The sequence below is a fragment of the Aristolochia californica genome, unplaced genomic scaffold (genome assembly GCF_029961685.1).
Source record: "Aristolochia californica isolate CCGP_79_NKW_82.1479 unplaced genomic scaffold, dmAriCali1.0.hap1 SCAF_1, whole genome shotgun sequence".
Classification (NCBI taxonomy): domain Eukaryota; kingdom Viridiplantae; phylum Streptophyta; class Magnoliopsida; order Piperales; family Aristolochiaceae; genus Aristolochia; species Aristolochia californica.
Genome location: NW_027181770.1, coordinates 52,479,757 through 52,504,175, shown reverse-complemented (window position 1 = coordinate 52,504,175; position 24,419 = coordinate 52,479,757). Strand labels below are relative to the sequence as shown.

Here is a 24,419-nt window from a genome sequence, read left to right as displayed (position 1 = left end):
GTGGCAAGCGAGACTCGCCCGAGTTGGAGATGACTCGGTAGGCCGGGCAGCGGGGATCTCGCCCAGTAACAGCTTGAGGCAATTAAGGAAATGTGCCGGAATCTTTGGCCGGCGATTTTTACAGTCATTAATTGGCCGCTCAGTCTGAACTGTTTCATCTCCAAAACCCATCACGAGCCAAGCAGCTGTAGACAAACAGGGTAATAATTAATTCATTAATTGCTTGACATTATGGCTTTTAAAATAAAAAAGAGGAGCGTGGGAGAAGGGAAATGGAGAGTTTCAGCTTTTGCTTTTTCTAATCTGTTCCTTTTACTTTCTGTGATTACTCCACTTTATTCGGAGAAGAGGCGAAGAAAAGTAAAAGGGCAACGTACGAGTTACGAGCTCGGCTAAAACCGTAGATGCAATAATTGAATCTTGAAATGGGACGCAGCTCGTTTTGTTAAAAGGAGGCAGTCAGGACGAGAGACGGTCGAAGGTTGCGGGCGAGAGAAGGAACGCCAAAGTACGCTTCCATTAGTATTTTTTTTCTTTTGCTTTTTGCTTTTTTAAAGAACTCCTTTGAATTTGCCCTCCCATCCCCATTTCGGCCAAGACAAGGGAAAAATTTGCCCTCCATAAAAGAGAGAACATCATGCGTTTTTCATCTCATGAGCAGATTCTGTTGGCACTATTAATCAGTGCAATCTTGAGAGTAGAGCATCTCTGATGTGTAGATAAATAGTCATGACTTGCAGATATTTGCTCTATAATAACATGAAAGAAGCCTAATGATAGTTCAACCTCTTATAGATCCTAATTTCTTAAAAAGTACACGCTCCAATGTCTTAAAACAAAGCACCTATCCCAGGAGCCCTCACACAAAGAACAACAACTGTATCCTGCTTTCCACATATCATCTAACTGATCAAAATTGGCGCCTTGGCCTTGACTCTGCCATTGTTACTTTGATGGATCTCCCACTCAACTCCTGCACAACCCAAGTTTATGTTAAAATATCGCATTAATTTAAACATGGAAAGTAATTAGCAATTAAGAAATAAAATATGCATTCATGTGAGTTCTTTTAATTCCAACATCCAAATTAATAAAAAGGTAGACTCCCATAGAGTGGGGATAGCAGGCAGAGTTGTTTTCATTGCTCTTGTTATTGCTTTCTCTTGAAAACTAGAACAGAATCCACTTACCACACCATTAAGTGATGAAATTGCACTGTTAGCCTCACCAGCGGTATTGTAACTTACAAAACCAAAGCCTCTAGATCTGCCGCTATCTCTATCATAAATCACTCTAGCTTCAACAACATTTCCTTGTTCGCCGAATAGGGACTCAAGGGCCGACTCATCCACATTCCATGGTAGGTTACCCACATGGACTCTGTGTGAAGAACCAAAATTGCTGCCACCACCACCTCCCCTGTATCCCCTCGAATCATCACTACCACCTCCCCTGTATCCCCTCGAATCATCACCACCACCTCCTCTGTATCCCCTCGAATCATCACCACCACCTCCCCTGTATCCCCTCGAATCATCACCACCACCTCCCCTGAATCCCCTCGATTCATCCTTAGGGGGTGGAGGACCGGCATTCACTCTTATTGATCTCCCCTCAAGTTCCTGTTGCATCAGAATAATCAGTTGACAAAGACAAGGAAAAAATTGCGGTTATAGCAGTTGCAATGATAATTCAAACATTCAATTCCTCATAATCACCCTCAATAGCACACTCATGACTATTATCTATTATTTTTATAAAAAAAATGTAATGATAAAGCCAGATAAGTTTGGATATTTGGAAATACTAGTCAAACTAGCCCACCAGGCACATGTTGCCTAGATCTCAAGAAACTTGCGTTTATGTTTCTTCAGCGAGCAAAGAAACAGCGTCTCAGTGACCGTTCTTGTGCACCCACAAGAGACTATGCAAACATAATATGATAAGGATTTAATATGATAAGGATTTAAGTTACTAGAAAGAGATTTCAACCTTAAGCAAATCCAGTAAATACTAATAAACCCTGCTAAGCATTTTAATGAGTACTTTTTAACACAACTCGAGCCCTTTAGAATATCAGAAACCTCTCAACTAATGTTTTAAGATTCAACGATGCCCAAATCAATTCAACTTGATCAAGAAGTTCTACAAAGTTAACTCTTTAGCTCCATATTTCTTTTGGGGGAAGAGTCAGTTCTGCTATCTACCCAGAAAATTTTGAAAACCAAAACGATAGATTAATAAGTAGTATGTTTCCTTGCTCCTAACTGCAGGATGCTATGGGTTAAAATCATTTGGCCCAATTATGAAACCCCCCCAACTGGAACTGTTTTAACACGACTTTCAACCACACAAGTCAAAAAAAAAAAAAAAAATGGGCCAAACTGGATGGCAAATAGCCAATTGCTCAGACCAGATAGACAACAACAAATAAACTTATCTCCTTAAATATAACCTTTCAGCTACCTATTTTAAGCATTTCAGCAGCACCAGATGAAGGAGTAAAACTAGATCTCACATGAAAGTGGACCTTCAGGTATCCATGAAACCTTATGTGGAAGAAGCAGAAGGAACAGGAGAAATCGATACTCTCCAATTGAAAGCAGACAAAAAGACAAGCATATAAAACAAAATTTAATGAAAATCAGGGAAAAAAAATCAAATGTGTCAGACAAACAAGAAGGTGCATGCATACATACACCATTAACAGGTAAAAATTCTCACATAGCCATTAAACTGCTGTGCAGCTGCTTCAACCTCTTCCACAGTTGACATTGTCACAAACCCAAACCCTCGGCTTTTTCCAGTAAGCTTGTCATAAATAACCTGCAGTCCAAAGACATCAATATTTCTACTATAGATACATAATGTAATATGATGGATTTGTTATACAGTTCTTTAGAAAAGCATTTCATGTTGCATGCGGAAAGCATGAAAATGGAAGAATTCATTCATTTCAAGTAGAAACCTTATAACCAGAATTTGTATTGCTTCAGTTAGTTTTTCAGTCTTTCTTATTCGCTTAAATTTAACATTTCCACGAACCTCAAGACCAATTAATAGGAAAATGACATCGTTAATTGCCTACAAAAGGCTGAATGGCATGCATTGTGCTCCGAGCTTTTTAAACTCTACGTACGAACAGACTTTCTTTTAAGATCCTCACATAGATATAAACTAGACAAAAAAATTTTTTTGCTGGGGCACCTTAATCCTCATACATGGTTGTATATTACCTTAAGGTAATATTTTAACAAAATAAGTATAATTTTTCTTCTCCGAGTTACCAAGCATCTATCATCCTGAACTCCTCAAATCATTCGAAAAGTTAAAAAAAATCCTAGTCATAAGTAACTCACCTCGACCATTTCGACATTCCCAGCGCGCTCAAATAATCCGGCAAGAGTGCTACTATCGACGCTGAAGGGAAGATTCCCGACAAATAGCTTTAAATCCTGGGAGAAGCGAACTTCCTCTTCTTCCACTCCAGAGACCTCATCTTGGTCGAACTCCGACGAAACCGCAACGTTTCGAGAAAAGCTCGAGGAGAAAATCGGGGCATTTTTAGATATTGACGGAGAGAACAAGAGAGGTGTCCTCAATCTCGTAACCGAGGTCAAAGAAACAGAAGAGGAGGAGATGGGAAGGGAATGAGGCTGATTTTTGGATAAGACTAGGGTTCTGGGGGAAAGATAAGGGAGGAGGAGAGCAGAGGCCATACTGCTAGGCGGTGCTCGTGGCAATGGAGAAGATGAGGAGAGGCGAGAGCATTTTAACGAGTTGGAAGGATAGGGTGGTGACGTGGCAATGCCCTAAAATGAAGATATGTTTTTGAGCTTTATACCCTTGCGAAAGTAAAAGAATTACGAAAAACAGAGATATTTTATGGTAGTTTTGTAGTTTCCAATTTTTCGGTTTCAGTTTTCCACCGTACGGGCGCATCGAGTGGGATGAATCTGAACGGCGTAAGCAATGCCACGTCCTGTACGGGTCAGGTTTGGGAAAGTTTTAGGGTTTAGGGTTTCAATTTTCATTCCCATCTCTGCTTTTACAGACTTGTCGCTCAACCTTTTCCATATCATGATTTTCGGATTTACCAAGTCGACTCATAACTCAGATGAATCGGATCAGATTTTGAACAGGATAAATCAAGTCACTAGGACTCGTTTCTTCTGTTCTAGTCAAATCGCTTCCTACTCGCCCCGAGTTTGGTTATTGGACCAACGAGTCTCAATTTGACTCTCCAGCTTCCCTCGTTCTCTCAGCTGCGGAGGATCCCATCGGCGGACAACAGTCCATAGCTTCACTGGGCTTAGAGGTAGGTCCTTCACCCCTGTCTTTGGTTTTTTTCACTCTCTGACCAGAACTAATAGAAGCAAAGCAAGGTAGGAAATACTAGCGAATCACGACCTCGTCAGTTTCACTGTGGAACGGCCCCTTAGAGAATTACAAGCACTCAAAATGCAGAACGACTACCTCTTCCTTTCTTTCAAACCTGTACGTGGATCCCATCGTCTCAGTCTTGTTGTCAGACAAGTTTGTTCTACCCTACTTGTAACATTTCCAATCCAACATTTCTGAGGGTTTAGTTTCTTCTTCCTTCAATTGAAAATTGTCAAATATGCTTCTTAGCGGATAAGGAGAATTCAATCAGAAGAGCTGCTCATTTCCCGTTCAGGTTTTGCATAATTTATTAGAAATTGGCTTTGTTGATATATATAAGCTCACTTCTACAATTGTATGCTTTGAATTAGTGTTTTAATCAGTGTTGAGAGTTGGGAAGGATGGAATTAAACGGGAACCAATCTTTTACCTGTAGGTTATTTGTTTTCGCTGAATTGTGGATATTTTGTTAACATTTCATGTTTCAAGACTGGCTGAACTTTGAAATTTGAAATCCAACGAAGAAATTTATCTCCGTGAAGCCACTTTTGAGTTATCAAATTTGTATGACATTTTATAGCAGGATTCTATTTCAAGACTTATCGCAAAAGCTGGCATGATTATTGGCTTACAAGTACCCCTCTTTCTCTTTGTTTCTCTCTCCCTCTCATTGATTTCAGTATTAGAGATTGGATTTGAAAATTGAAGAAACCATGTTACTATAATTTAAGCCAATTTCGTGAATTGAATAAAGAGATGAATTGTGATATTATGGCCTCTGTCATATCCTCCATCTACTTTTGGCTTTGGAAATGGTGGGTTCTCAACAAATGCATTGCATTTAGAGATAAGGAAAAGTATGTGCATTGTGATAGTTTTTTTTTATGTTTTTTATTTTGATTTTTTAAAAATTGCTCTCCCATTTTCTCCATTATTCTAAACAAGAGAAGAAAAACCTCTTTCATTTCATGCCCTTTTTCTTTCTATTTCTCTTGTCTTTGTTTCCTTTTCTCTCCGTTTTCTCTCAAACTGCATGGGACATCAGAGAACCACGTCATGGCTCTTGCTAGACTGACTAAGGGCCAGCAAGACTGCTTGAGGGGTGATGGCATTTTGCATAAATTGTGGCTCTTATGTGGTAAGTAGATGCCACTTCATATTGTGCTTATATTATATGGTCCCAAGGTAAAGCCCAATCATCTCTAACTTGGTGCAAGTTCCTGTGGCTTCAGTCTAACCTCTGAAAAATTTTGAACTTCTGTTCTTGCATTATCTGTCTTCTGGTTAGTATGGTCTCTCTCTCTCTCTCTCTCTCTCTCTCTCTCTCTCTAAAACTCATAGTTCTTACCATCTTTGGGCTAAGACTGGATGCAGGTTTATATAGTGTAAGCACAATGAGTGAGACAATTTCGAATTCCACTAAGGAGGTTGAGGTAGCACCTTCCCATTCTAGAATTCAAAGTTCTGCTTCACAGTTTAAAAGATGGGGCCGGAAATCTCCATTTATCAGATATGGGATTCCATTCATTTCACTTACAGTGTTTGGGGCAGTTGGACTTGCTCATCTTTTACAAGGCGGGTAAGTTATTGCAAATAACAAATAATCTTGTTTATGGTCTCATGTTTTCGCTGTAATTTCAATATTGTAGCTAATGCTTTTTTCAACTGAATCATACTAGGCAACATTAGAGATGAGTCATTGAAAAATGTAATGAAGGAAACTGTATGCCAGGCATCTGATGGTTAAAAATTGCAAAATCCAACATTCTGGTTTGTTGGTTGAAACGCCATTCTCTTCCTCATGTTAACTTTCAGCACCTGGGGCTAGCATGTAAACACTTGTTCACCCTTCGTGTTACCAGCATTGTCTTTAATGGGCGATGTTTTTGAATGGAGTCCTTTTGGGGTTTAATGGTAGTATGGCATCAGGAATGCTATTATTTTTGGAGCATCTGTTTTCTTGTTATCTTGTGGTCATTGGTGCCCCGTGTATAATTGTGGTGTTGGTACTTAACGTGGTGTTTGTGTGTATGGTTCAGTAAAGAAGTGGCAAAGGTGAAAGACGATCAGGAATGGGCGATGATTGAAACCACAAAAGCACTATCAAGGACTGGGCCATTAGAGGGCTACAAACCAAAGAAGATTTCGTTAGAAGAAGAGCTCAAGGTATAAGACTGTAGCCTCAAATCTTAAGCAGTTTTGACTTTTTTGGAGCTGTTGCTTGCCTGGGTCTAGTTTACTGGTGCTGGAGATTTACTTGTTTTAGGCCTTACAAGAGAAGGTAGATATCAACGGCTACGAGTACAAAAGGATTCCCCGCCGGAACGATGGGACATCAGGCAAGTGATACTGTCTCTTTGCGTCGTTTTGCTTGAAGCAATCAATTTGTGTGAGCATCTCTCTAGACTTTGGCAATATACGTAAATGGCAGGTTTTTAATTTTTATTTTTGATGTGGAAATGAGATCGTAATCTCAAGTTGCTTCTAAACAGTAACGTCCATACTTAGTAATCCTCCTACCACATGTAAATGAACAGAAATGCATGAAATAATTGTTCTCACTCCACTGTTGTGTCACCCAGACATGAGACCCAATTTAGAGCTGGTTACATCTGGGTCAGGTCAATGAGTAGGGATTGGGTCACCCTTCCGGAGGGACGAATCCACCCCTGAATCATCTCGTCTTCTCCGGACCCTGGGTTGATTCTACAAAGTCCATAACAGGGGAACCAATAACAGCCACTGGATGGATGTGTGGCATTTTGAAACATGAAACCGGGACATAATTTTGCTCGATTCTTTGTTGAATCGTTCCACCTTTTTTATTTTATAAGCAAATGGAATAAAATGGAAACTGTGAAAACATTGATAGCTTAAAAAGCTCGAAACTGAAATGGTCACATTTGAAATCATTCTAACTGTTTAAACATCAGTACTTTACAAGCGACCACACCGCAGTGAATTAACGTTTCAAAGAAGAGAGAAAATAAGAAGTTGAGTGAAGAGACCATTTTAGACCGGCGGTGACCCTGCCTCAAACAGTGGAGGGCAGCAGCACGTAAACAGCCCACAACAGCAAAGAAACCAGAAGCTGCAAGAACAAGAAAGCAGCGAAAACTCAATAAAGACCAGAACCGACTGGAGGTGAAAGAGAAGATGTAACTTACCACGTAGTGAGACACTCAGAGGATCCACTAGCGTCTGGAGCATTTGGGAGAAATGGAGCATCGGGATGCAGATCCATTGGTGATGGTTGGAGGAACGAAAAGTGCTAGTTTACTGATGTTCTATTTTTGATTGATCCATCGTCAGTCGTCGTACCTACCAGTCCTTCCTGATCAAGTCGTCAAACTACCACTTCTCCGGCAGTACCGCAATTACTGATCCAACTGACAGTCAGAAGTAAAAAGGGATTTCCTTGAACACCCGTTGTTACCCACTGTTGGCTACAAAATTAAAATCACTTCTTCTGCAAAAGAAATACTTGTGTCTGGACAGTTTACTGCTGCCAACTCATATTATGAGGTTTTCTTGTGTTATTTTTATTGTCAATGCCTTCAGTTTTTTATTGTCTATGAGAATCATCTGGCTTGCCTAACCCAAAAATCCCGAGAATCGTAAGTTAACAAAATTGATAATAGAAGTCAGAAAGATCATTCATTACAAGACGTATTCATATTAATCTTCAACCTAGTGTGTATGTGATGCACAAATAACATTCATATACTAAATTTGTTTTCCCTAACGGCATTTTTTGTACAAAAATAAATGATGACATTTCTCGCATACTTTAACCAACCTAGTGAAGAAGAGCGTTGTCATCATGCAATTTCTTGTGCTTACGTTATTTTCACTCCATTTCCTTTATCAAAGTGACTGGATGTTGGCCTGCCAGAATGACTCCAGGCGTGGCTCAACCAAATCTACATTCTCTTCATCTTGACCTCGCCAACTTCGAGCCCTGGAAGTTAAGAGCATCAGTCTCTCTATACACTCTGATGGCAAAACCTTATCACCCTCTGCGCCTTGCAGGCATAGCTTTCGATCCACTGATAACGGCAATGAGCTACGTCTAGAGCATTGGTCAGTAATACAGGGCTTCGGCTCTTCCCTATTTGCCGAGTCACTGATCCCTTGTTGCTCGGGCAACTTTGCCACATCCTCCACATACTTCATGCTCCCGCTTGATGAACTCTGCAATCAGACTGGCTACTTTATAACTCGGAGATCCAAAATATCAAGAGTTTCTACGAGATCCTATTATATCCTACCTGTAAAATATGTGCAGAGAAGTTCCTTCTCTTGGATTTATCTGGTGCAATGGTGGAGAGGATTTGAACGACCTCGCTCATTGTAGGACGATTTTCAGGATCTAATTGTAAGCATTCCCTCGCCAAATAAGCCATTATCTGCATCTCTTCTTCTGGAAACTGCCCCTTGAGAAGGGGATCAGCCAATTCAGAGATAACCCGCTTACTGTCAAGTAATCTAGGATTTGCCTACAAGATGATATTACAACTTGCATATCAGGAGCTGTGAGTTTGAGATTGAAAATCTGTCTAGATGGCAATTTTCTGTATTGGGTCAACTCTTAATATTAGTGGAGAATGCCATCAGAATGAAGAATATATAAAAGTATCTTTACCCATATCACAAGACTTTCTGGGCCTTTGTTTGATGATTTATGGATGGGAGGGCGCCCACTGACCAGCTCCAAAAGAACAACACCAAAACTGAAGACATCAGATTTTAATGAGGCCTTTCCCACAATTGCATATTCTGGCGCAAAATACCCAAATGTTCCAAGCATTCGTGCAGGAGAATTTGAACAGCTTGGAACATCATCAGCCAGAAGCCTTTTGGCCATACCAAGATCAGTAATCTGCAGTGTTGTGAAAAGGGAAAGTGAGAACTCACTGAAGATCCTCATTACATCGAGTAATTATGTTTGGTTGGATGAAAGATTTTAAATAGATGCATGTTAGGACAAAATAAGACGTGGAATCAAACCCAAAATTTCAATAATCTTACCCTAGCTCTCCACATTTGATCCAGAAGAATGTTAGTGGATTTGATGTCTCTATGCAAAATCCTTGGGGCAGCAGCTTCATGAAGATACTCCAAGCCCCTTGCAGCTCCCAGTGCAATGTTTACACGAGTGGTCCATTCCAAGGGTTGCTTCCCTTGCAACCCATCCAGACAATCTCTCAGATTACCATTTGACATATACTCAAACACCAAAAGCCTCTCAAAATGCTTGCCTTGAGACTCTGAGCAATATCCTATGATAGGTACAATGTGACAGTGGTGTAGTCTTGACAGCAATTCAATCTATAAAATAAAAAAACAGAAAAATTGATCAACCAAATTGCTTAGAAGCAAAATGGGTAAAACCACTGGCAAAGGAAGTGTTTGGTATACATACTTCAGTCAAAAATTCAAACTCCGCATCAGGCCCACCTTGCATTTTAAGTCGCTTAACAGCAACAGCTCTTCCATCTCGAAGCTGACCACGGTAAACATTACTGCTTCCACCAAACCCAACTAGATAATCATTGGAAAATTTGTTGGTTGCTTTCTCCAACTCACAATATGAAAATTGGATAATGGATCCAGGTATGTTTTTTCCTGAAGCTCTAAGACACCCTGAAAAGAAGTACATATTTTAATATTTGCACTTTTATGTGCTAAAAATTGGACGAAGAAAAGGCAAGAAATTTCAAGTTTAACCTGACATAGGTGGGAAACAGGAGCTTATCTTCACATGAAACTCTGGCACAGAACCGGATCTTTGACTTATTAACTTGGTAGCACTATTCCAGCTTGTATCCTTGTCAGAAGAAAATACTGGTTGCTGCAGAGAACTTCTATCTTTGCGATATAGATAGCATCCAATAGAAGCCAAAAATGCTACAGTTGTAAGAACAACACAAAGTAAAAGGACATACACCACAACTTTGCTAGAAATATGCTTGCTTGAAGATTGTGGCCCACTTGAAGCACCTGTATGGAGGCATTTAATGTCACTCATTAACTGAACAGAGAACCAAGTAATGAAGATAGAAGTAGATCTTACCACTTGTACAGTTGCAGGCAGTAAAACAACCAGGATTTGTCACACTGCTTGATGCAGTAGGAACATTTTCACCAGCACATAAGCATGCCCATTTTTTCCCATTTGAACCTCCAACAGCTTCTTCTGTTAGAAACTTACAGTAGTTAGTATTGAGCCATCAGTGATTTAGAATAACCCTGAATTATTAAATGAGCAGTAAGATAATAACCCCTTAGGATGAAATAAGAAGAGATATCCTGTAGTTACTCTCAGGGAGTAAAAGAACCATTTTTCCAACTTGTGGAAGAAAAGAAAAATCTTGGCCTCTATCCTAAGAATTGTTTTAAATGCAACAAGAACTTTAGATGCGATCATTTAAAAAAACAAAGAACTTTAGATGTGTGTGTGTGTGTGTGTGTGTGTGAGAGAGAGAGAGAGAGAGAGAGAGAGAGAGAGAGAGGTTTTTACCAGGTCTACAATCACAAGCCGTAGAACAATTAGGCTCAGGTGTGTGTGCTTCTGAATTACTAGAAGCACATAAACACGTCCACTCTATACCTGATGGTCCTGATCCATCTGCTATAACATCTGTCAAGAAAATCTAGTTAAGCTACCATGGCAACATTTAGCTGCAAGATATATGTAAGACAGGTTCTCTCTGTTCCCTATTTTATTAAGGACTACATCAAATGTTGCAGTTCAAACAAAGAAGGCAACAAGAAGTACATGAATTGGATACTAACCGCAAGAGATGCACTCTAAGTGGTGGAGCCAAACAATGCAAACAGTAATTATTCCGAGCCAGAATCTCATAATTTCAGCCCAACTATGACAAAGAAAAAACAACAATCGCCTGTGAGATTTTGATCACTTATTCCACGGAATACATGCATATGATCACTGGGGAAAAAAATCTGTACATGAGTCAGCTAAGTACGCAGGCTACAAAACCAAGTTTTTGTTACATGTTGAAATTTTGCTTGATTTTCTTACAAAAGTGACAAGCCCTTTTGTTATTTTAAATGAGTGATGTAGGTTGATATGAATAAAAGCTGATGAGAAAACTAACATTTTCACTACTTCAGAGGAATGGCATTTGAGATATTGTAAACTAGAGAAAAAGCATTTTTAATTGTCAGTTAGCTATTGCTTTGTTGATTTCTACTGAATGAAGAGAACTTCATATGTAAATATAAATGCTTAACCATTTCCAGAACCAATCACTGTAAAATACATGACTATAGGCCACTGGGATAAATTAAAATTTCTTTCAGTCTTGGTAGGAAAAAAAAATTTATAAGGCATACCATCCAATCATGAAATCCAAGATGTTTTGTGCCAAAGCTGGGAAAGGGGTCTATAAGGAATCAAATGGTTAAGAGACTCTGGATTCTCTCCAAACTCCTGCCTGATAGTGAGGAAACAAAGATTTATAAAAGAATGAATCATCACCAATTGCATACAAAGAGAACCCTAGATACGCATAATAATTCTTTTGATTAAAGGTGGATGGTCATAGTGACTGAACATTGGAAAGTCAAGGAGTGATAGAAAAGAAAAGGGTAGTTCAAACAATCTCACATGGAGCCTAAGTCTGAATAGACTAGAATGAATGTGGATCTTGTCAAAATAATAACTGACAGTAAGTATAAGAGCAACACTGCATATAATTGTAACAACAAATGGAGTTATAAAGGAAATTATTTCATTTAGTGATTTCCACAAGAAAATTATCTAATATTTTCCAGTGTAGCTTTATTAGCCTTGATCAGTAAGCATCCAGGGGGAGAAATATTTCTCCGAAATTATACTGGTCAGACTTACGGAAAACAATACTTTCTGTATAATATGAGAATTTGTATCCGAATTGAACATGTTCTCCACTCTTAATTTTTTATGCCTGACAATGAATATCAAAAGGGGTACCTAACAAGACTCAATTTCCAGAAAATTTCCTTCCTTCTTTATTTCTATGACTGAAAGAACTTCTAAATATGCTATGAACAATCAAACGTTCCAGAAACAGACAAACATCTACTCCTTCAAGTTAAATGTAAACTGTAAATTCAGTTGCTAGTAGATGCAACACTATTTTCATTTTGACTGATAAGGATTTTGCATAGAAAACGAACAAAATGATACCACGTTAACAACATTGCTTGAACTCTCTTGGAAGAACTCTTCTTACACGAGCTATTGATGTTACCAAACAAAATACAAAATTTGATTGTTATCTGCTGAAAATTGCGGAACAACCTGCATATTTTCCAGACCCAAAGGCAATCGAGAGAAACAAGATACAATCTCCAACATCTGGAGTTGGGTGATCACAATAGACATACTGATTCTATTTTCCGAAATTGAAACCTCATACTAGCAATAGCAGATAGCACCGACACTTACCCAAATCAACTTGAAGGAATAGACCGAACCAAAATGGAGTATCACCTCATAAGACTTGAAAGCAATTGACCGAAAAGAGAGTGATGGATTTTTAATAGGTCGGAAGCAAAAGAGTTTTTCATGTCCATGATAAAGAAGCTAAATAGGACAGCAACGTCCTCGCAAACTGAAAAGGACAGCATACCTCTCAATGTAAAATAAGTTAGATTAGAAATTCATATTTCATTGTCACTTGTCAGTGTCCGTTCTTATCTTCTAAAACTTTCTCCAGTCTTCCATTTTTATAAAAGGAAAGAGCCGAAGAATCTGCTACCGATCAAACACAATGGGGCCTAAGCAATTTTCTTCTCAACTCTACCTCACTCCGACACAGAAAAAGAGTTGCGTATCCAATACAGAAGGATATTGCGCCACAGTTTATATTAGAGCTCTTGATCTACCCATCAGTAAGTACCGATTAGTTCTCTTAGAAGAGAAGAGGGTACTGTAGCCAGTGGGGAAGGGTACGCTTTCAAATTCGAGGAACGTCTACTCCGCAACGGTTGAAACTTAGCTTTAAAGACAAATCAGTATCATCAAATGTGGGAAGTTTCATATTGATTTGCGACTCTGCCAGCACTCTCGCTGTCGGTAGTCTTCATCATTGACTCGCGGCGGTCGAGTTATTCACCTATTTTACGAGAAATACGTATAATACACAGCGAGATTTTTCTCGCAGTTTTAAGTCTTCTAAGTACTGAGTGGAGAAGAAAGATGATGGGCCAGCAAAACGGTGATTGAGTCAAAAGGAACACATTTGAACTCGATCTTTGCATGATGAGAATCTCGGCCGGAGATGAAAAATCATCTATTCATCAGACAGATTGAAACCGGTTTAACTCGAGACTCGGAAGAGTTCTGCTCGTTCTTTTTAATAGAGACTCAGACGAAAACCGGCAGGTCTTCAGAGTCGACTCTCCGTCTTCGTAGCTTTTGTTCGTTAGAAATGCGAAAACTTAGATTATGTAGAAAAGATTCTAAGTATTGTACTGAATCCACTCATTCAGTACTGATCAAGACTCATAATGAGAAATTTCTTCAGAATGTAACGTCAAGTCGGCGTACCTTTAACAGAACTGATAAAATACGTCATATCCAAACGGCAGCTGATCTCGCGATAAGTTAACGTCTCTTATCCCGTATGTCGGTAATAAATGCCACCAGCTCCTGTCGCCGTAAAAAAGACGCTCCAAACGGCAAAAATCGAAAACCTTGAACAGAACTCCTTTGTCTTCGGAACAGCACCCAAACAGGAACCAGAAGAAGAATTCTTGTCAGGAATCGCAGCTGTTTTCGTGATGAGTTTGAAGTCCAATAAGCGGCCTAACAATATAGGTTGCAGGACCTCAATGTGTCAAAAGTTTCAGAAGCAGAACAAACGAGAGAATGGAGCGATCGGAAAAAGTAGAAACATTCAAATAGGTGTGAAGGCGGGCGAGGACTAAAAAAAAACCCAAAGGCAGAACACTCAAACGGAGCCGGAGTGATACCACCGAGAAACGAACCCGTTCAAGCTTCAAAAAGACTTCAAAACAGTGGCAATGCCGACATTGCTGAGCAGTAAAACCACTGCAAAACGAATCGATCGAAATCCAAATCGATAAAGAACAAAAGAGCCGGAATGGAAGAGAGAGTACTTAGATCTGAGATGCGAAAGCAAAGAGGGGATTAAAAGTCCGAGGACGAGAATCGTACTGAGGAAAGAGACACCATGAATAAAAAACGGCCTCGAGGGGAGCGAGCTGATGGCGCTGTTGCATTTAACAGGTGGGCCGCTCCTGGACACACGTTCCGCTACGGTCGCGATGTGGCGCTACCTAGAGAAAAGAAAAGCAAAGAAGGTAAGAAAAATAACGCTACAGTGTACATAATTGCAAGGGTTACGAGAGTAGTTGATCTGCGACGGTTGATCCAACGTTGAAATGTATAACCAAAAATCTAAGGTGAAAAACAACTTGTTTTGAGTGTTAGAAATAGGGAGCCATATGGTTGGGTTGGCACGACAAAATAGTGGTTGAGAATTCAAATCTTGAAGTGTCAAAGCCAAAAGTTTTTAAATTAAAGATGCATTCAACCACATTGAGTGTAAGGAGGAGAGTTTTAAAAGTACAACAAGTCCACTACAGGGAATTTAGAGTTTGGGGGCAGAATTTTAAAAATCTAAGTATCAATATGCATCTATTTGGAAATTTATTGATTATACTTTGTCAAGTTCGTTAAACTAGTCTTATTGCACTTTGAATCATTCATTAACATTCAAATTACGGGTTATACTTTGAAATCATTTATTCCATTAACCCACTTCGTATGTTTTTCCTCAATTTCTGAAATCAATATGAGAGCCTAGATTTTGAAATCAAATCACCCACCCCGCTCATTCTTGACCACCTCTCACGGGATTCGAACACAGGACGTGGCGTGCCCAACTCTGATACCATGACAGCGGCTAACCAATATACCCAAAAGACCGATCTGTTAAGTGCGAAAAGTTACCACCCACAAGAGTGGACAGAACTACTCTAACACCCACCCCGCCTATTCTTGATCGCCTCTCACGGGATTCGAACGCAGGACGTGGCATGTCCAGTTCTGATACCATGACAACTGGTAGCCAATACACCCAATAGACCAATCTATTAGGTGCGGAAAACTACCGCCTACAAGAGTGGACGGAACCACTCTAACACTTACATACTTGTGATTGATCTTTGAAAATGTCTATTGAAGAGACTTTTATATGAGTTGATGGGTAGCAAACAATCTTTGCAAGCACTAGTCAAGCCTTGTATAGGCAAGATCATTCCCTTTTCAATTTGATTGAGAGAAGCAGAGTTGTAGAGTAAAGGCGTATAAGTCGTGTTTATTACAATGTGAGTTGTGAGACCTTGTGTAGGCAGGTAGTATGGAATCGCTTGGTGGGTCTACGCTAGTGTGCCTAGTAAATTGTTACAAATCCCTGTGATAGTCTAGGTTGTGTGCCTAGTTTGTCGTCGTAAATCTATGTGGGGGTGTGCATTGTACATTAACTAGTGTGGTCAACTAAGTGGTGTAAATCCCAAATTGGGTAGCATTTTAATTTACCTTAGAGGTAATATGATGTAAATACTATTTGGCAACCCTAGTATTGTAGAACTCCAAGGTGTAAAACACCTTGGGAGTATATTAGTAATCCATAGAGAGGAAAGTGAACTGCTATCAATTGCTTCATATTATTTGTGTTCTTGTTGTTTAAGATATTACTTGTGTCTAAACTTTGATCATAAAATCAATTTTGCCCATTCATCATTTAAAAATATAAGCACACATTAGCTTAGTTAAAAAGAAGCTAAAAATCAATAGTAAAGTCAACAAACCTATTCACTTCCCTCTAGGTTTATTTCTCATAGGGCCTAAAAGGGTATGAAATCATGAAAGATAAACAAAAGATGTAAGAATATAGGTTTCCATTGGGTCAAATTTTAGGAGTATTGATACAAGGCAGTTTGACCCAAAGGTACATGTTAGGTGAAATCCCTTTGTAAGTTCTTTAGTCAAACAAAATGATGTAATTTCAATTAAGTTCATGACTATAATCATCTAAAAACTATTTCACCATAACTTTTGACTTTACTCTTAATGTGTGGGTGATGAAATCATAGGTTCTCCCCTTAAGTTTATCCTTCATTTTAAAAATGTACACTACTCAAATTTTACATGCATGCTAACATGTACTTACACACTTATAGTGCTTAATTGGTTACAGTTATGTATAAGTTCATGTAAAGATAAAATAGTGTCCATACTTCTCATTACTAATTAACACATATAATGATGATTTACTACTAACTACCAAAATAAATGCCTATGGGCTTTTATTTACCTAACTAATTTAGTAGAATGTGACCACCATACCATTTACTGTAGTTTGAGTTCCTCAAATTATGTCCAAAAACTTGTTGTAACCCGTGTATGAAGACAATAGAGGTGCCAATTTAAGTAGGATATCTCTATGGGCTTCTATTTGCATAGCTAATTTTTTGTACAACATTGGGCAACTTGTGAATATGTTTCGTATAACTGGCAAGACTTCTTGTTTGTTAGGACCCCCCACCCTACCCCCAATAAGTAGGGGTGGCTTTGAACCGAGCCGGCTCGCGAGCGGCTCGAGTTCGGCTCGGTTCGATTCGTTATCTATCGAGCTCAAGCCAACCTCGAGCAGCGAAATCAGCTAGTTTACCTTAACGAGCCGAGCTCGACCGAAGCCAGGTTCAGTTCGTCGGCTCGCGAGCCGGATCGAAGTGACTCGGATCGGTCGGGATCGGGAGCGGGATCGAGAGCGAGGGGGGAAAATTTTTTCCTCCCCTCGTCACCGTAGAGCCCCTCCCGTCGGCTGTTGTCGCCGCCTCTACCGCCGTTGCAGTTGTTCGCTGGCCGTCTCTACCGCCGTCACAGCTGCTCGTCGACCGCCTCTGTGGCCGTCCGTTCTATTTCTTCCTCTCCTCGCCGTCGCCTCTGTTTCCGTCGCCGCCGCTTCCATCACCGCCGCTGCCTCCGTCGCAGTCGTCATCCCCGGCGCCGTAACCCCCTTCCCTCTGTGTCGTCTTGACGGAAAACCTGAACCTAAGTTCAGGGGAGAAATAATCTCCCCCCTCCCCTGCACAAAGTTGATCTCGCACGTGCGAGATCATAAAGTAAACAAAAAAAAAAACTTTTTCCTCTCGAAAAAATTAAAAATAATTTAGTGTCTCATTTTTTTAAAATATTTTTCTAATTGAAATTTTTTATTAAAAATCATATAATTTTCTATGTAAGATTTTCGTACCAAGATGGGTAGAAAACTGTATATAAATTTTTTGAATAAGTATTTAATAGTTGATGCTGTAATAATTTTAGCATGAAACAATTTTTATTGCAATTTTGTGTTTGATATTTTATTTAATTAAAAAATTTCGATAAGTATAATAATATATTAAATTGATTATTAATTTTTATTTATTTCCCTATAAGAGACAATAAAAGGTGCATTTAACTTTCCTAAGACAATTTTAAATATTTCTTGTAATTTTCTAGTAAGTCTCTAATAGTAATAGGATTTTATTTAAAGGATTTATAGTTTTTATTTGGGTGATTGTAAATTGATAGTGATATTTCATTTAATTTTGTTGTGTTTGATTATTATATAGAATATTTAGACTATTTTATGGAGTGTATAAACAATTTCATGGAGTGTTTATGGAATGTATAGACAATTTTATGGAGTGTTTATGCAGTTATTATGTATATTGATTATACCTAATTTTAAGTAGAGATCATGTCGAATTTTATACAAGTATTATATATATAGAATATGTTCAATTTTAAGTAAAAGTTATGCCCAATCTTATACACGTATTATATATAGGTTATGCCTAATTTTATGTAGAGGTCATGCCCAATTTTATGTAAAATATATGCATAATTTTATATACATTTTATTCGATATATATTTTTTGAAAAGTTTTAAATGTACGTTGAGGCTCGAGCTCGGCTCGAACTCGATAACAATTTTAGGCTCGAGGCGAAGCTCGGCTCGAAGCTCGACTCGAAATATTTAAATCAAGCTCGGCTCGAACATAAACAGGTTCAGGCTCGGCTCGGCTCAACTCGATGCCACCCCTAACAGACAGTGACGGTTTTTACATAAAGTTGGTTCAACTCAATGCCTGTACCCCAGGTAGGACCCCATAGGACCATAACATTCTCTCTTTTCTCCACCTAATCCCCTTAAGTTTATCAAATCATGATCGATACAATAGAAAATACAACTTATTATCTCCCTAATCCTAATCCTAATCCTAATTTATCAAATCAACTTGGGAAAAAACCTAAATGCAACCCTCACTCCAATCTATTCTCTGCCAAGATTTCAGATCTTAATTGAAGCCCTAACTTTTGTCAAATAAAGGGAAGCTGTACATCTCTTTTCCCACCCCAGCAAAGAGACCCAGCTCTTGTCTGAAACAAATTAAATATGACAGTAAACCTTAAAAGATAAGTTGATCACTTTCAACAAATACAAGAATAGAGGGGTGAAAGGGTTAACATAATTTCGAGGTATTCCATGTAAATAAATGCAATTTTACATCTTCATATTAACAAGGTGGTAAGTATAATGAACCGTTAAACCAATGGCCCAACACCGCATCATGAGACAAGAGTTAATAGCAATGAATTGTTAAAATCTTCTTTCATCTATTCAGTACATTCCTTTTCAAATCTCACGTTTAGAGCAATTTTAAGAGTATGGAACACTTTACTTTCACAGCATGAACGTGGCAGAAAAATAAATATGAAACTAGTTAGAATAAGATTCAGCATTTCATATCCAAGATTTTTTACTTCTTGAAAAAATGAAGAGCAAATGTATATAATGTAATGCACCCACGTATCCCACAATTACAAGCTTATACCACCTCCCTCTCCCCCGCTCTAAAAAGAGAAACTTCTCTTATGTACATTACCCAAAAAACCAAGATGATGGTGGAGGCTCACCCAAGGGTTCTCCTTCCCCTTACCTCCCCCCCCCCCCCCCCCCCCCCCAAAAAAAAAAAAAAAACAAACAAGTAATCACCTCCTTCTCCAGCCTTTTACATTTACTAGACAGGAAAAACACCTCGCCATTTAAAAGAACTTGACACCCCTCATTTTCTCTTCCAGCTATTTCCCACCCTCAAATAAAGGAACTATAAAATAAAACAAAGTGCACTGTGTGAAATATCAAAATAAAATCAAGAAAATTCCACCCAAGAGAAGGCCATCGTTACCTAGGCAGAGGTTGCTGAGTGAATGATCGGGACGGTCGAACTGGAGGGCGGGCCGGTGCCCCAAGGTACATTGTTTGAGACCTAGCAAGCATGTCAACCATAGATGGTGTCTGGTAAGCATGTACCAAGCTTGCACTCTCCGTTGAGTCACCACGAGCTGTAGCTCTCTGCCATGAATGTGAGCTTAACCCAGAAAGCACATAGGCTCTGCCCGAAGCCTCATAGACTCGACGGCTTGTCATCCTCTCCTGCATCTCCTTCAGCTCAGCATCAAGGGCAACACAGAGATGGTCCCCAGACCGAGTAGATGCAGAGCTAGACAACACACTGCGTTGGTTCTCAAGGACATCCACTGCACCACCAAGGTCTCCACGTTCTGCTAGGGCCCGAGCCTCAGCCATTGCCTCTGCAGCTTGTAACCTGTTCCTCTGCCTGTCAACCTCTACGGAAACTGCACATCCAATTATATTGTCTAACCTTTGGACCCTCACATCTTTGCCACCCAAATTCACAGTGTCCTTTGAAATCGGGTCCTTATAAACACATCCTACCTTCACCAATGGCTTTACTTGCCCAGCACCACCAGCTGGAACATCAAGGTACAGCAAAAAGTCTCTCTCTTCCTCTGCATACAAGTTTCCAACCTCTATGGAGCCAGTGCGTCCTTCATTGGAGACAGAACTCGCATAGCTTCCAGCTCTCACTGAAGCAATTTTTACACCTGAACTCACGCATTCAACTGCTACATGAAGCTCCTGCACAACCACACTGAGTAGTCCACCAATACACTGTGCAAAAGCATCCTGGATCACACCTTCTGCCTCAATGAATGAGAAGGTTCCACCTGATGTTTCAGAAATGGAGTGCATAGATGCAGCATCGTGGTCCACACCAAAGCCGAATGCATGGACGGGGATCTGACTGCCAGCACCTCCACAAATGGTAGAGGGAAGAAGGGACTGATAATCTGGTCGTGAGCTCACACTACGAGATGTGGTGACTGTGTAGGTGTCCTGCCCATCAGACAGCAGTATGATGCTGGAGACAGGATTTTTGTCCTTGCGGTCTTCAATGACCTTCGCCCCCTTTCTTAGACCTTCTGCAATGTTAGTCCCACCACTTGAGATAAGAGAATTTACAGCTTGCAATGCCTGTTGCCGGCCTGAATCTGACATTCGGCGGAGGGGAAAGAGACGCCGGGCAGTGGATGAAAATGCAATAACAGAGAGGCGGTCCAAGGGGCCCAGGTTCTGAATCACAAATCCCATAGCTCGTTTTAGCAGCGCTAGCTTAGTGCCTGCCATGCTACCACTGACATCAAGCACAGTGACAAGATCAACAGGTGCACGGCACGGCTGGGGAGAGACGGGAGGATTACTATGATTTCTGCTGGAGCACCGTCTTGAGCTTGTAAATGGAGCTTTCAGATGGATCAGAACAGCAAAATTCTGGTGTGAGACAGAGTGTGTGAGAGTTGAGAATTCTGTGTAGGTTTTCACTTCCAATGTTTTTGGACTACTGTTGTTTCCAGCATCTGCATATTGAGAGCTCTTGTCTGAAGATTCAGGCTTAGGGTCTAAAGGTTCATCATCGTCAAAAACACTTGGCTCAGAAGTATGAAAAAGAGATGCAATCTGACGATTAGAATCCACCGGAGGAGGAGGTAGCCGGCGCAGCACAGTTGTCCAATTATCATCCTGAGCTACCCAATCAACAGGATTAACTCTTGCCCTTCCATGTACAGGATCCGTAGACGGGCCTTGAAAGGGAATCTCCTTCCATTTTGCTCTGCACACTGGGCATATCTGATTGCCATGTTTTACATTTGAAGCAATGCATTGGAAATGGAAAGCATGAGAGCATTCAGCAGTGAAGATAGCATGGCCCTGACCAGGTTTCATGGTGCCCAAGCAAATGGCACAGGTTTTCTGCAAGTTGGAAGGGAAACACAAAATGTAAGAGGATGCATTTATAGATTTTTGGTCAATGAAAAAGTTGTTGCTAAAGCATTACAGCTTTGTATTTTCAACATTTAATAGAAGAAAATATGAGAGATGATACATAAACAGACAAAGGACTTTTTTTTGTTGAAGAAATACAAGCAATTGAAAATTGAGGGACAATACTTGTATGAGATAAGATCCAGAAACCTCAGAAAAGTAACATTAAAAGAAATAGAAAGAAAGAATAAAGAAGGAAAATACAGAGCAAAACAAATTGTAGCATCCTAACAAAACAAATATGATAATCATAATATTGGAAATACAGAATACGGCTTCCTATAGAGATCCAAAATACCACAAAACTTAATCGCTGCTGTCAGGTCGAGCAACCTCAAATTCAATAGAAAAAAAAATCCATAAAATTCCGTGGTTTGATGAACTCATCTATAAAATGCACATCCGATTAGATGAAAAGAGGAAAAAGTAAAAAGACTTTGTTGGAAACCTGATAACAAATATCAATGGATAAAGGGTAAGAATATCCAAAACAAGCCAAAGAAATAAATAATTGTTCTCAACAGTAGAAAATGAGGAACTGTTGCAAATTATGACACTCAATTATCTCACCAACCAAGACGAAGGGAAGAGGCACCATTAATGTTAAAATTGCCCAAATCGAACCAAAGTGACGACAACTGGGAAACGCTTAAAAGTTTTCCTCCCTTCCTACAGGACGAGACCTTTGTAATAATAACAGATTCACATCTGCGAGGTAAAAACATGCTTGCGAAGATAGCTCACTCTGACCAACAAAGCAACTTTTCCTTAAACGGAAGGTAAAAAATAAAAGTCATCCGGCTGTTCTTTTCTAATAAGAACAAACAAAACTGGTCCTTAAAGGTAATAACACTGTAGAACACTTTATCCCCACAGAAGAGAAAGACAGCACCCACTTAAAATAAAATAGACTAATGGGCACGGTTACCATTAAAACAAGAGCACCATTCAAGCCCATGGTTTCGGAAACAGTTCCCAGAACAAAAAGAACACACTAAATAGGCGAGAATGCTATTTTTGCAATCTATTTTCTCAACGAGAGCAAAGAAATTAAAAGATTCAATACTATGAACAGAACAACGAAACAGTAGCTTCCAGTAGCTTTATGCAGATGATGGAGATAAGTCAGAAAAAAAAGGAAAAGAAAATGAGCACGTTTATCTTTAATCACCATTCAGTTAGTTTTTATTTTTTCAACCAAAAGCGATTTCAAGAACGGAAAAGCATATCGATAAAGAGGACAACAGATTGTCGCAAAACATGAAAAACGAACAGATAGTTTCCCGCGTAGCATTATGATGTTGCCCATTTTGCAAGATAATATTCAGAAGATCAACATATGGACCCGCATCGGAAATTTTTTTAAATGGCAAGTGATAGTGACAAACTAATCCGGATTGTAGGGAAAAAAAAAAAAAAAAAACTAACAGAACGAGCGGAAAGATCACGAAGGAACAAAACACCGGCCCTTCAAGGACATGAGAGGAAAAAGGCCATACCTTTGATGATCTACTTCTAGTTTTTGCCAAGCGAAGACCAGAAGAAGAAGACACCGGAGTAGTCGGTGTTGTAGGGCGAGAATCGGACTTGGGACTAGGGGAAGAAACGGAAACCGCATCGGAAAATCTTCCCGCGAGATCTACAGACGAGGAAGCGTCATCATCTGTTCTCGGAACGTAAACGCAGAGATTTAGCCCCAGCGCCAGCTTCGCTTTTCTCCATTTGCTTGCCATTTCTTTACTAAAATCCAGATCTTAAAGTGATTCTTTCAGCACGGTCCTTCAAAGGCAAGGTAACTTAGGCCCCTCCCGATCAATCACATAAGCAAAGCAAAGGGCCAAGAACCACAGCGAAAGCCTTACCGCTTCTTTATTCGGCTCCGCCTCCAACTCTTCGAACCCAAGAGCTCCCAAATCAGGTTTCTATTAGCGTTTCCAAGCTAAGAAGAGAAATGCCACCCGCCTTTCTCAATATGTCAATTTCTCTCCGCAGCAATGTTCGTCTCCGCTAGGCTAATGAACCCGACACCAGAACCCGAGAAAAAAACGACGAAAAAAATATATAGTAAATACATGATCAAAGGGCCATAAAACTGAGAAATTTTGAAAACAAACACGTAGTCAATAAAACGACTGGGTCGCCAGAAGGATTGTGTGCTTTCCTCTCTGCCGCCATTAGAGCTCTGTTTTTGACCTTGGGAGCCGTCTTACAAGATAAAAAGAGTAATAGCGAGCGAGACGTCGCCTCTTCCGACTAGGAAAGCTTTCGGTTTTATAGTCAGCTCATTACCCAAAATACCCCTCCTCTCCAATTTCTTCCAAGACCATTCAAAAAAGCTCCAGAAATCGCACCAAATTTACGCCCCGAACCCGTCGACGATGAAATCAGATTTTTTAAAGGAGGTTAAATCCAGGTGAGTACAAGTGGGGCCCGCACCATTAAAAATCTGTCGATTTTGACTGGGCCCCGCAAGGAGTAAGTTTGCCAGCTAGTAGCCGGCGCCGAAATTATGAAGTCAGTTAGGGGACAGATGGGTCATTAAATATCCGGTTTCCGGTCGTAGGGGCTCTTAAAGGTCGTGTAGCTCGTCTTTTTTAAAGCCTCGGGAGAAAAAAGCTTTATAAATTCTGGAATGACAAAAGTACCCCCAGCGTTGTCGAGAAATTAAAGAGCCGATAATAATGTCAAACCTTCCTGTTCAAAATTCTACAGCTATCGTAACCATTATAATATTGAATTGGATAATAAATAACAACT

At 39.8% G+C, this 24,419-nt stretch overlaps 4 protein-coding genes across 7 annotated transcripts; 1 reads left to right on the top strand and 3 right to left on the bottom strand.

The window, feature by feature from the left end:
- Positions 1-755: 755 nt before the first annotated feature.
- On the bottom strand, positions 756-3,751 carry LOC137950632 (31 kDa ribonucleoprotein, chloroplastic). The gene is made up of 4 exons (XM_068797205.1): positions 3,360-3,751; positions 2,725-2,826; positions 1,191-1,622; positions 756-973 (listed from the first exon to the last, which is right to left on the bottom strand). The coding sequence occupies exons 1-4, from the start codon at positions 3,717-3,719 to the stop codon at positions 911-913; spliced, it is 957 nt and encodes a 318-aa protein (XP_068653306.1). The 5' UTR covers positions 3,720-3,751; the 3' UTR covers positions 756-910.
- Positions 3,752-4,130: 379 nt separating this feature from the next.
- On the top strand, positions 4,131-6,947 carry LOC137950642 (uncharacterized). 3 transcript variants are annotated; one of them, XM_068797234.1, is made up of 4 exons: positions 4,131-4,318; positions 5,758-5,962; positions 6,423-6,549; positions 6,650-6,947. In XM_068797234.1, the coding sequence occupies exons 2-4, from the start codon at positions 5,778-5,780 to the stop codon at positions 6,728-6,730; spliced, it is 393 nt and encodes a 130-aa protein (XP_068653335.1). In that variant the 5' UTR covers positions 4,131-4,318; positions 5,758-5,777; the 3' UTR covers positions 6,731-6,947. The 3 variants fall into 3 exon arrangements, with proteins under 3 accessions (XP_068653335.1, XP_068653327.1, XP_068653318.1); XM_068797226.1 differs by having other exon boundaries at positions 5,747-5,962; XM_068797217.1 differs by having other exon boundaries at positions 4,131-5,962.
- Positions 6,948-8,063: 1,116 nt separating this feature from the next.
- Positions 8,064-14,513, bottom strand: LOC137950622 (receptor-like serine/threonine-protein kinase NCRK). Its single transcript, XM_068797193.1, has 10 exons — positions 13,946-14,513; positions 11,182-11,264; positions 10,907-11,026; positions 10,460-10,582; positions 10,114-10,386; positions 9,809-10,029; positions 9,415-9,714; positions 9,029-9,265; positions 8,655-8,882; positions 8,064-8,577 (listed from the first exon to the last, which is right to left on the bottom strand). Exons 2-10 carry the CDS (start codon positions 11,249-11,251, stop codon positions 8,251-8,253), a joined length of 1,899 nt encoding a protein of 632 aa, XP_068653294.1. The 5' UTR covers positions 11,252-11,264; positions 13,946-14,513; the 3' UTR covers positions 8,064-8,250.
- A 4,934-nt stretch (positions 14,514-19,447) lies between these two features.
- On the bottom strand, positions 19,448-23,885 carry LOC137950608 (E3 ubiquitin-protein ligase WAV3-like). 2 transcript variants are annotated; one of them, XM_068797183.1, is made up of 3 exons: positions 23,525-23,885; positions 23,162-23,441; positions 19,448-21,590 (listed from the first exon to the last, which is right to left on the bottom strand). In XM_068797183.1, the coding sequence occupies exons 2-3, from the start codon at positions 23,393-23,395 to the stop codon at positions 19,659-19,661; spliced, it is 2,166 nt and encodes a 721-aa protein (XP_068653284.1). In that variant the 5' UTR covers positions 23,396-23,441; positions 23,525-23,885; the 3' UTR covers positions 19,448-19,658. The 2 variants fall into 2 exon arrangements, with proteins under 2 accessions (XP_068653284.1, XP_068653277.1); XM_068797176.1 differs by having other exon boundaries at positions 23,162-23,885.
- Between the last annotated feature and the right edge of the window lie 534 nt (positions 23,886-24,419).